We start from the raw sequence: 12642 nt of genomic DNA on the forward strand, positions 1-12642 counted from the left end.
CCGTCCCTGCTGGTCTCCAGGCCAAAACTGGGAGGGATGGATGCTGTAGGTATGCAGCCTTCCCTGGCTTGTAGCCCACAACCTTTTTTTGCATTATGCCCCTCGCTGAGAGCATCTTTCCACTCCTCTGACTCACATGGGTATGTGCTGTCGCCATGTGGGTTCATTCTGCCCAAGACCACTTCTGAGTCATTGGGTGATTCGTTCAGTCTCACCATTTCTCCCACAGGATGCTTTCTAATCCCAGTCTAAAGTCTCACAGCCTCTGCCTGGCTAGTGAACACTGTGCATCACCCGTCCTGCACCATGCAATGGCTTTGGTTTCCCTGCCCTTGCAACAAGGCCTGACCAGACCAGTTTGTCTGATCTGTGATACCTTAGCTGGTGGACCCTGTCCCAGGCCACACACTCCCAGGAGCTGGGCTGGAAGCCACACTTCCCAGATATGGCTGTTTGCAGAACATCCAAGCAGAGATGCCCCTTGGCACCATTTTGTGGCTTGCGAGGCTTGTGCTAGTGTACCAAAGGCAGGATCCCACCTTTTCTGAGCTGCAGTGCAGCTGAGGAGGTGAGGGTAAATATAGCACTGGTCAGCTGAGGATGCTCTGGAATCATGGGAACTGTATGATTACATGTTTTGCAGTCACCTTGTTCTTGATTTTCCTCCTGACCCTCTTCAGTGCTTTCTCCTCTGCTTTGGTGAGGGGCAGCTTGGTAGGAATGGGGTAGCCCTCTGCAATCAAGGTGCGCTTCTCCTCTTCAGTCAAGAGCAGTGGGCCAGAGGTTCCTTGTAACTTCTGAAACACACAGAGAGCATCCATCAGTGTCACCAAGAAGTTCTACTCCGGTGATCCTCCTTAAAGCCTTGCAGAGCAGCCAGAGGCTGTACACATCAGAATAGAATACACTACTGCCCACTGACACCAAACAGGTGCGGGGCAGTGCTCTTTCCTACTCTCAACCCGATCCTAGGGGCACAGCTCAGCAACTCCTTTCCTCTTTTACTTGGGAGGGCATCTGCTCCTTCACAGTGAGGCTGGCTACACACTTACACTGCAGGACCCTGCCAACAAACTTCTGGGTGACGGTTAAAATGGTTCGGATAGGGGAATTCTCAGTAATTCCTCTCTCCCATTAGCCTCCTCAGAAAGTCCTCTAGTGCATCGGCCACTTCCCAAAGAATGGGTGAAACACAGTACCTGCTAAAACAAGGTAGCTGCTGGTAGATTTTATGCAAGATTCATTGTGCCTCTCCTCACTCCTGCGAGCGCTTTTTGTCCCCACATCCTTGTGCTAAGGCATCACATTGCCTTGATAGAGCATTTCAGCTTGGAGACCTTAGCAAGGGCAGGAACCTCCACGTGAGCCTTGGAAAGCCTCCAAAACCCTCTGAGCAGCAAGGAGCCCTGTGTCCCAGTGATGCCCTGCTGCCTCCTTACGTGTGGTGCTGTGAGGAGAGGTGAGGAGGAGATGGCAGTAGAAGACCGAGCAGCAGGCCGGGCTGGGCTGGAGGGAGGCAGGGACCGAGGGCTCTGAGATCCGTCGCTGTCACTGCCATGGCTGCTGGGCGGAGTTGGAGGCATCTGCACCAGGTCATCTACTGAGAAATAAGGAGATCAAGTCAATGGCTCTCATGTCAGCCTGCTGGTACAGGCATAGGGCCCTGCCTATAACACAGGGCTGGAAGGAGAGGGTGATGAGTTTCACAAGATGGAGTGAGTCTGAGAAAAAGGCTGAACTGAGCACTGCCCAAGACAGAGGTTAGACTGACCTCAAATGTGCTAAACTAGGAACTGCAGAGGAGCTGGCAGGGGCTTTGCCAAGGCACTGAAGGTATTTACAAAGCAATAAGGTACTCCAGTGTCAACCAAAATGAAGTAAAAAGCCCATGATATTTTGCTCCATAGCCTGTTAACGAGTACAGAAAGCTCTGTGAAAGAAAAGCTCTTCCAAAAGCACTGCAGGACTCACACACTTGCCAGCACACTTGATCCAACAGGGCTCTGGTCACTCAGTTGGTTTCCAAGCACTTGAAAACTGTCCCCACTTTGTACTGGAGAGCCCTAGGGGCCTTAATGGAGGTGGGAATATGCCTTAGGAATGTCTCTCTGCGGCAGTGGGAGTTCCCATAGTGCTTTCATTTGTGCATCGGCAGATTTTCAGATGCTTGGGTTTCTTTCAAATTAAACTGGATCCTGAATTTCCTGACTTTCAGATGGTTATTTTTGGATAGCTCTACAGTCTCTCTGAGGATTTTAAAGCACTCTTGCATATTTCCAGATCTGAAGTAGCCTGTTTTGCCTGGGAGTCCCTGTCTGAACAATTTTGTGTGTGGCTGCTGATGCAGATGCTGATCTTAGTTGGAACAGTGCAGTGCCCACTCCTCTATTGCTCTGTGCCCCAGTGCTACCTTATGTGAACGGCTCTGCCCTCAGGTGTTGTCTTTTCTCCCTGTATAATAACAATCTATATCTGAGTAATACAGCTGACCAGGAAATTCTATCTTCTTACCTGTAGGTACATTTAGAAACTGGTTCACCTCTTTGGGTTCAGCTTTGATCACAGGTGCTGGAGTCATTTCTATAGGAATCTATGGAAGAGAAGCAGAAAGAGCTCTTGGCCACTGCTACCTCCCCTGCCCAGAAGGATCCCACCAGTTCTGTTCATAGCCACTGCTCCCCTGCTGCCTGTCCTGCCCCATCTCACAGCTCTGCCCCAAAGGAGCCTCTCACCACACATAAAGGAAACCAAGAGTTCAAACATAAGCCCCTGAAGTCTCAGTTGCTGGGCACACAGAGTGCAAACACATTTGCAGAGGAAGTGGCAGTGGCAGATGGATGTGCTGCCAAGTAATGCACTGAGCTGAGTACCTCCAAAATGGAGATGACTTTTATTCTTGGCAATTCTTCCTTTGATAGACCCAGACAGTGTAATTTAAACCAACCCCTGCGTTACATGGGAAGTCCCTCTTTGATCTGCCTTCATTATAAGGGGGAGTATGGAGGTTGTACAGAAACAGAACAACCCCCCCATCCTGTTCACATGATTTTCACCAGGACCACTGGGCAACTGTTTCCAATTGGAGGGGACTGAGAGCTGAATAAAGAGTAGATTTACTCCCATCTGCGTTATGCTGCCCCTCAGCCTCCTGCCTTGCCAGCCCCCAGCCCACCATTGGGTGGAGTTTTTACACTAAACAGACACATTGCAAACTCCTCCAGACTGTAAACACAGCTGAGAGAGCACCATGGTATGACTGCTGAGCACACACAGCAGAGATCTGAGGGCACAGCAAGTTCAAGCTGTGTAAATAATAGAGGAAGTTTGTGCACAGTTTTGGCTGGAAGAACCCATTTGTTTTGGATGGTTGTTTAAATGGGAAGATGCTGAGCGTGAGTGAAAAAAGGAAGTGAACCCAGAGATGGTCTACTGTTATCTACTGAGCTGCTACAAGATAGGCAACGTCTGTGTGAGACTGGTCCGACTTTCTCATCCAACACAGCTGGACTCAAGGCCAGCTGAACTGAGCCCTCAACTTACACCCACATACCAGTGGCATAAGTGAACCTCCTTCAGACAAACAGGCTTCTTAAGAACCTAGATATGACCAAAAGAGTTGGCCCCTTGTTACATAGAAATAGTAAATCCTGCTGCTTCATAGGAAAAAGCAAGCAGGACCTGGAGTGGGACCAACATTTCCAGTGAGCAGCTACGAAGAGTGAGAGGCCATGTGACAAGTCCAAGGCCATGAAAAAGACAGTGCCAGAGCAGGGGTCTATATGCAGGTATAGTGGGGTCACTGGCATCACATTAATTGACACTCTTCTCTGAAAAACAAAAAAAAGCCAAGAGTGGCTACAGAAATACTGGCATATTGGAGGGGACAGATCCAGTAGGTGCAAGCATAAAGCTTTTGGCTTTTGTGCCAAGGAAACATGCTTATATTTAACCGAGATTGTAAAGCCTCCCGTGCTGCCATTTCAAGAGGAGAATGACAAATAATGCAGTATCTGGGCTTTGTATCACCCTCTCCTGTTTGTCCAGCAGCTAAATCACTTTGCAGAACCCTGCAGTCACGTGGCTGGGTCTGCATCACCAGGGGTGCTGCTGTGTGAGAGCCCAGGTTCCCGATGGATCTTAGATGGGCTCACCTCCTCGGGGACTGGCAGTCTCTGCAGAGGGTTGAGGTTCAGCACTGGTATGGAGCTGGCAGCTAGCTGGGACTCGGGCAGGTCTAGAGCCAGGTTCTGTTCCTGTTTCACCATGATGGAGCAGAGCTTGGGCCCCAGTGACCACACTCCATTCTCCAGCTCTGAAACATGCACAACATGAGAGTCAAACTCTAGCAAGAACAGGGCAAGAAAAAAAAAGCCATGCAGACAGCTTCCCCTGACTGAGGAGGCTGCCTTTCCAAGTTTAGCACTGTCACCACACAAGCATGTGCAGGCCCACAACACAGAGTCCAAAAGGGAATGAACCCCCAGTGTGTGGGGAGCACACAGGACAGAGCTAGAGGAATTGTGTCTCTGCTGTGCTCTGACTGTGCAGCCCAAGCTCCGGAGGACAGCTGCAGGGTTTCTTCCCCCAGTAATGTCTAGGTCTCATCCTCTGGAGCTTATTTATATTTTGGGCTCAGTGAGAGAAGGATGCTGGGCTGTTGCTCCTTAGGCAGCATGGCCAGCATCACAGAGCTGCCAGGTGTGTTACCAAGAATAGCACCATCTCTTTGCTGGAGAGCTGGTGAGAAAGCAAGCATGATGACACTGAAAGGCTGACAGTGCTGCTTTGGCCTCCCGATGATGTTGTGCCAAGCACCAGGGCTTTGCTGCATGACAGAAGAGGAGGAAGGTCCATTTCTGTGGAAGAAGCTCACTGCAGCACCTGCTTGTGAGGCTGTTTCCACAGCTGCTCCCCTCAGTCTCACCTCTGAAACCCTCTCCTCCACTCTGGGCAGCTCAGGGCACTGTTGTCCACAGCCGTGCCCTGCTGCCATTGCTGGCAGGGACAAGAAGCAGCAGTGAGGGAAAGGGAGTGTCTGAAGAGAACTGAATGGAGACGTGGGGGCATGCTCCCCTTGCCTCCTGCCTGCTCTGTCCCATGCACATCTGTGGTGTGAGCCTGGCTTGCCACTGGAAGTAGAGATCCCAGAAAAACTGCACATCAGATGGGAAAAAAGACTGCTAGGCAGGAGAGCTGCCTGGGCTCTGCTCTAGATTTTCGGTCGTTGCTCTTCAAACACTTCAGCCTGCCAAAAGGCTACTCCTAGCTGGCCTGCAGCCTGTGCCCTCCTTCCTAATGCTCATCCCTTCCCTTTCCCTTTTTATCTGACAAGCAAAAATACATTTGGCTTGACACAGGACAGATTATTGCTAAGCATGTCACCAGAGAGAGCTCCAGTTGCCTCCACAAGGCCACAGTCTGACTCACTCTGACCCCTCTGCACTGCTCTCTGCATGCAGCATTCTGTCAGGCCCAGGGATGTTGCCTAGCAGTTCTGCAGTGCAGGCCTCAGTCCAGAAGATGTCCTGGCAAGAGGAGAGAGGGAGAAAGGTCTTTCTCTGCTCTGAATCCTGCCTCTGGCCTTTGCTTGGACAGAGTGGTGTTAAAGCCCAAACAAGAATTATATATGATAACACAGTGTTGCCCTTGCCAATGGAATATGTTGTCTTCCTGTCTTTGGCCTAGCACCTCTTATTTTCTGCCTAGACAGGTCTCTCTAGCAGATGTTCATTCCTTCCAGCTGCCTCTGTGAGTGGACATCTTCAAGCAGAGACACAGCTCCTGTGGCTGCTGCGTGTGCCTCAGCTGTGTGTGCTCTCAGTGCTGCTGGATTGCTTTCTAGAGATTCCCACAATGCACCAGGGCCAATGTCATCAGGCAGCGTCTCAGGCAGGGGTGCACTGCACAGATGAGACAACGCAGAGGCTGCTGAGCAGACACAGATTGGGTTGTTTTCCCTGTCCTGCTAAGGACACTCAACCCGCAGCTGGTAGTGAAGCCCTAGTTACTCCTGGTATGCAAACCCCTTCTGATGGAAAGAGGCAAGGTGTCACACAGCCACAAGTGCTTGTGTCCAGAAAATTTGGACTGACTTCTGCCTTTCACAGAAATGAGGGATCTTGAGAGATCTTTCAGTCTATCCCACTGCTCTAGGCAAGTTCAAATAAACCTGTGTCAGTCCTGACAGATGATTCACTTGAACCTACCCTTTCGAAAAGTGATGAAGAGTTCAGCTTCCCCCATTTAAACTCTTCTATGGTTTTGCTATGCCCACCATGGGAACATTTTGCCTGCTGACTACTCTGAAGCTCCTTACTGTGATTTGAAGCCTTTTCCTCCTTATCCTTTCTGCTGCAAAGATCTGCATTTCTCTTTTTCTCAGATGTGTGGGGTATCCTCTGTCTGTGAGGGCTGCTACTGAAGCAAGTTACCAGACAAGGGAAAGCAGACCACCAAGGGCTCTCTCCAATCAGACTTGATCCAGTGAGAGAGCAGCCCCCAGTGCTGTTGGTCCAGACAGGCCAAGGAGCAGACACCCAAATAAGTATGTGCAGTCCTCCCATTTCCTGTCTACATTCTGACCCTGCTCTCTTTCCCACCCTCGGAGATTTATCTGGGGAGTGATTGGGTTACAGAATCAGAAACAAATAAGCCATCAGAGGGTCAATGAGGACTGAGGAGTAGGCATCCTGCATGGACACGTCTACATTCTGCTGCCCGAGAGGATGTTTCAGAGGTAACACTGTAACACTGCAGATTTCACTGTACGTTGGTGGATGAGGCACGCCAAGACACTCATCCTCTGCTCTAGATACTCTGTACCTATTGGGAAGAAAAATGGCTGAGAGATATCTGTTGCTTCCCAGGGCTGAGGAGGTGAGACAAAAAGAGCAGTGAGAAAGCAGGACCTGTAGAGGAGGGCAGGCACTAACCCGAGGCCGGTCCAGTGCCTGCTGTTCTGCACAACCCTGGCTGCCCCTGCTCCTGGCATCAAATCACACCCTGCAAAACTGAGGGCTGGTACTGGGAAATGAAGCAGCCAGCCTGTATGCACAAGCCATCTGGAAAGCAGACTCCACTGATAAGTAGGGTCACAATGCACCCAGTGGCTTGCCCTAGCTGACCTGTGTTAGTGAGAACCATGTGGGAAGGGGCAGGATTTGGAAGAGTTTTGGAGATCTGCAGAAAAGCTGGGAGAAAGCTGATAAAAGGCAAGCCAGCTCCAAGCCTAGACAGAGCAGGGGCATTCCGAGGAGCTCAGCAGACTGAGCAGAGCTTGCTTAATGTTAAAGAAAAACCATTTCTGGGTAATTAATTTGAACTGAATGTCTAAAAGGACTGAGACTGGATGGAGCTGTGCCAAAAGGACTGCACAGTGTTGCAAATACTGGACCTGACTCAGGGTTTCACTAGAATATGACTCACATGCAATTATGAGCCAAGAAAGCCCTGGAAAGATGAGCTGAATTATCTAGCTGCAGGACTACATGCATGGATACTCCTATACCTGCCACCTTAATGCTAGGCCTTACTCCCTTATGAAACTGATCTGCACTCTCAGAGAGCAAGTGCCAGGCCCACCTCAAACTCCTGGGTTACGCACAGTACACCCTGTGCTGGCCTCTGCCCAAGCATCAGTGTCACACTCCATTCAAGAGAGTCATGGTCTTGCCTTTGAGACATGACAGCTGAAGGAAGGGCATGTGCAGACACAGTGGAGAGAAGGAGAAGTGGTGCTAAGTGTCTCAGAGAGTTCTTGAGATAGCTTCATGCAGGCAGTCTTCATTTCACTGCTTTCTACAAATGAATCCTTTTTGCTTCTCTCATTCCCAAGTCATTCTCCTCCTATTCATTTTCAGGGGCAAAACAAAGTTGTGTTTATTTGTTCATGCTGGTTTGGCGTTTTTTTGTTAGTCGCCCCCTCCAAGACTGCACTGGGGTTAAAACTAAGGAAAAAGAAATGCAAAACAAAAGCTTTTTTGGTACTAAGACAGAGCTGCTTGGCCTGCCATAAGCCTCTCTCCCAGCACCTCTCTGAGATGCCCCTAAGGAATGTAGCAGATGGTTGTGCCTTTTCAAGGACCAAAGAGGCAGCAGAGGCAAGCCTTCTCTCCTTCTGCCTTAGCGTTTGTACCAGAAAGCTGGGATCATTCCTAGTCATGAGAGGGAAGCCTCTGTCCCAGGTCTCACTGTTGCTCAAAGGAATAGCTTTCTTCTGTGTACACTGAGTCTGTGCCACTGCTTTTTCAGGCAGCCTGGTGTCCATCAGCTGTTGGGACACCCACACAATCCCACAAATTACAGGACTCTCTGTAAGGACAGCTCTAAAAATACCCAGCCATCATAAATTATCCTGAAATGAATTGTTTTAAAAATAAGTTTTAAAATGACTGTTCCTCTCTGTCTCCTGCTAAAAGATCTGCTGGTAAAGAAGCCACTTAGCTTTCCACATGTACCAGCACTGGTTGCAGCCAGAGACTCATGCTTCCTATGTGCAAGCCAAAACCCTGCTGCCTGATGCCAAAATGGAGCTGGATCTAGGGCATCCACACCCAAGTTTGCAGGGTCCTAAAAAGACATTGCCTACTGCTTGCCAGAAGCTGGCAGCACACTGAGCCACAGCCAATTATCATCCTCAAAAATAACAGTAAGCCCAGCAGAGGAGTAATGTGACTATGAGAGCACAAATGGAAGGGAAAAATGTGGGCTGTATTTGACAACAGCAAATCAAATTCTTCCCTGGATTAGCCATGCGCAAGTCCAAGGAATAGCCAGTTTGTCCTTATATATGAAAGCCAGCCAGAGCCTCTGTAACAGATGTGCCCAAAGCTGTGCAGCGTGCACATCTCATGCTCACCATTAACATTATCTTCAGTCTTGACAGGCACGAGGGGGCTCTGGGGAGCAGAGTCTCCACTGAGGGAATAGCTGTGCTCTGCCTGGATGCCTGGAGTGGGTGGATCCAGGTCCATGTCCAGCAGAGGGTTCTTCTCAGCCAGTACTGGATCATCGAAGAAACTGCTGAAGAGGTCGTTGGAGAAATCCTCCATGTTGTCAGAGAAGTGATCCAGGTTCTCTGAGAAATGCTGAGGAAAGACAAAGGGAGAAAGAGCATTAGTGTCAACTCCAAGAGGGATCAGAGAGCCTTCCTCTGCACTGAGAGTCAAACCTCAGCATCAGCCCTTTTTGCATTTGGAAAAAGCAGTTCCTATTCCTTGCCTGCATCAGTTTGACAAAAACATCTTGAATTAAGATAGAAAGGGATGTGGTGCTGTACATCACTGCATGTTTATCTATGCCACAAACACTCGTGAAACTTTTCTACATTATCTTATCTCCCCCTTCCTTTGTGAGTATCTATCTGTGTCTTCCAAACATCATCTCACTGTGACAACAAAATGAATAGAGTACAAGGAAAGAAATTCCTATGATGATAAAATATAAGTGCGGCAGAAAGTCATGGTCTTCAGCACCTGTCCTTGGCGACAGACACTTTTTCATGTTCTCTGCCAGCAGCAATGGGCACACTGATGCCCCAGAGGACATCAACCCAGCTGCTGATTTCTATCAGAGAAAAAAGATCAGTTGGATCAACGTAACAGGAAGGCCCCCTGTTGTATTTAATTTCCTCTGGGATTTAACAGCCCCTCTGTGGACCATATGAGGTTGTACTTCAGCCAGATAATGCCTGTGAAATTCAGCTGCCCGATGAAGTTTAAACACTGCAGATGGGCTGTTAACAACAAACAATCATTCCACTAATCATTCCAGTAACAGTCAGTAAATCTGGCCAGTGCTGCTGCAGAGCTGAGCTCCTGATGCTTCAGGGAACCTGCTTCCTTTGAGGCATATCCTCCTATTCAGAAGTCAAATCACTAACTTTTCCATTTGCTACAACAAAGCATTGGTTGGGCAGGGAGAAAAATGATGGCTGCCAAACACCAGCTGAAAAATGATCCCATTTGTTGGCAGATTGAGGCTTCTGGCTCAGGGAGAGGAAAGAAAAGACAGATAGATTCAAGTGACTATATTACACAGACAGAACTGTGTAACTTAAATGAACTGGAGAGAGCTCAGCAGAGTCAGACTGGGTCTGACCCCACCCCCTGCCTGGAAAAGCATCTCGGTGGGCAGAAAGGCATTGAAAGCGGTATACTGAAATACCAAGAGCAACAGGGTATGAATGAGAGTGGGAGAGAGCACATAGGTCCTAGAGTGGAGACATGAATGCCAATGAATTCCAGTGTGAGAGCTCAGCTCAGGAGAGAGCCTGGCTTCTAGAGACGCATGGGGTGTGTGCAGTCCTTTCTTTCCCCAGTGCTAGGACTGAGGCAGGAGGTGGCCAGAGGACCCCGGATGCTGGAGCCCGTAGGTTCCCGCTCCTACTGGAAGGTATATTTGTTTTACCTGAGCACAGTACCACTCTGTCAACATTCCACTGGCTGTCAGAGCTTTGGGGTGAGGCTGGGGAGTGAAGTAGGAACAGACCCACACTTCCCACCAAGTGGGGGAGGGAGATGGTGAGTGGCAGCAATCTTCAACATGTCAGTGCCTTTCACCCTCCAACATCATCCTTCAGCCGCTCAACTTAAAACCTCAGATGCTCACAGAGCATGCTGGAAATGGGGGTGGAGTCCCTGCCACCTGCATTCTGCCTGACATGAGATTTTTCTCCATTCACTTCCTCCCCACTTGTCCTCCAACTGCCTGGAGTGACAGCCCAACACACGACCATCCAAGGCTTCCCAAGAGACCAGACAATGCATGTGCAAGTAGAGTGGAGAAGGCACACTCATGCTAAATCCTAGTGTTGAGGCCCTCCCTGCGATGTCTGGGGTAAAGTTTTCTCCACTTGTTCCCACAGCAGAAGCAGAGTTGGTGGGGTAGCTTGGTAAAATCTACCCAGCCATTTCCAAGTTGCCTAGGAGCATTTTTGCACTTGAATCAAGTAACAGAAAACACCTACCATCTGTGGGGAGTGTAACTTCAGAGGGAGCTGAGTCAGCAAATGGAACTGGGTTAGATAGCTATCTAAAAAGCACTGGAAAACCAGGTTTTGTCTTATCCTACAGCACAGAAGGATAAAGAGTTTGGAGTCCTGAGCATTAACCCCAGAGAGTGCCTGCTCATGTAACAGCTGTTCTTTGTCTTGTGTTCTCTAAACAACACAAGCAAACACAGGATGTGAACATGATAGCCTTACGGTAAGGGCGAGAACCACAGGAAAGTGAAGGGATTCAGAGTGCTGGCTGCCAACGCATCACGACACAGCAGAGCTGGGCTCAAATCATATTTACTATTGTAATCATCAAAACTAGAACCACTGTGTAGCCATGGAAGAGAAGCAGAGCTGGATGGACAGCTGTAGGGAGAGCTGTCTGTGATGCTGTCATGTGCTTCCAATTTCTTTCACAACTGTGCATTAACAAAGGCAGAGGTGAGATTGAAGAGTCAAGAAAATGCATTCATGCAGTAGTTACACAGATTATCTTTTAGCAGCATCCCACCCACATTTAGAACAACAATCCCTTGGTCAGTCAACAATCTCTCCATTGTTGGACAAACCTGCCTAGAGGGAAGAGGTGGAGATGCGCCTCTGGCTTTACTCCGAAACTAAAAAATCACCCCAGCTGCTGCTGAGGGGTGAGAGATGAGTAACGAGTGCAAGGGGCTGAGTATCAGAGCCTTAACATAGGTACCAGCGCTGGCAGGAGTAATTTCAGGTTTCTGGTTCTTTTAGACACCGCACAGCAGACTTGCTGCTGGAAGACCTCCCTGTTTGGAAATGAGGATGAAGGCAACACTGTTCCCCCAGAGGTGCAGGAGTTCAGGCCCCCAAGAGACCATTCTCTCCCAAGAGACAGAGACCTACTGCACAGTACAGGAAAAACATGGGTGATGAGCGGAGAATGAAACTTGCACCCCTCCCTGGGCAATCCAGAAATGCTGGGGCATCTACCCCTCTCTGGGCTTCCTCTCTGGGTCTTATCCTCCAGGAAAACTAAATACCGGCAAAGCCTTCTCATCAAAGCAGCCCATTTCAGCTCTCACCACTCAGACATATACCAGTCCAACATCTTCAAACACCGATGGTGGAGAGAAGGGAACTAGCCTATGAGATTGGCAATAACAATGGTTATTATCAAAGGGGGCACCAAGGATCCAACACCCTCAAGGAGGAAGAGTGCCTAGAGCTGACACAAAGCTGGAGATTGTTATTTTACTCAAAGAAGGAGGCAAGAGGCAGAGGAAAGCTCTGCCCTTCAGAAGGAAGGGTAAAGCAAACAAAAATAATAACATGGCTTTGTAGCTGGCTATACCCACAATGGAAACTATGGGACCAGCAGGAAGCTGTCACCACATCTCAGGAAGACTACTGGGTCTCTTGGGTTGGCTCTGTTCTTTCCTGAAGCCAACAGGTATTGTTAATTTTAGATTTCTAATTAGTATAGGACAGCTGTGCATGCAACCACATAGTAAGAAGAGAGAGAGTCCTCTTGTCAAGATCCGACTGTGATGGACACAGTGAGGAGCAACCAGACGTTTATTTTGGCTAGATGCCATCAAAACCACTACTAATTAGTTTAGATTGAGCCTGTTCACCCAGAATATGCAAATTTTGTCCCACCCAGCCTAATTCTG

The 12642-nt window shown here is 49.0% G+C and overlaps 1 protein-coding gene across 2 annotated transcripts in view; it reads right to left on the reverse strand.

Moving 5' to 3' along the window:
* The window catches only part of CREB3L1 (cAMP responsive element binding protein 3 like 1), a 21203-nt gene extending 12117 nt beyond the window's left edge, over positions 1-9086 (reverse strand). For both annotated transcript variants that reach the window (XM_017741894.1, XM_008639445.2), the window contains exons 1-5: positions 8858-9086; positions 4152-4312; positions 2512-2590; positions 1440-1600; positions 648-797 (exon numbers count right to left, since the gene is read on the reverse strand). In XM_017741894.1, coding sequence (XP_017597383.1) covers positions 648-797; positions 1440-1600; positions 2512-2590; positions 4152-4312; positions 8858-9050 — 744 coding nt within the window. In that variant the 5' untranslated portion in view covers positions 9051-9086. The remainder of the gene's footprint in view (positions 1-647; positions 798-1439; positions 1601-2511; positions 2591-4151; positions 4313-8857) is intronic.
* Positions 9087-12642: the final 3556 nt, after the last annotated feature.

The sequence above is a fragment of the Corvus brachyrhynchos genome, unplaced genomic scaffold (assembly GCF_000691975.1).
Source record: "Corvus brachyrhynchos isolate BGI_N302 unplaced genomic scaffold, ASM69197v1 scaffold115, whole genome shotgun sequence".
In the NCBI taxonomy this organism is placed as follows: domain Eukaryota; kingdom Metazoa; phylum Chordata; class Aves; order Passeriformes; family Corvidae; genus Corvus; species Corvus brachyrhynchos.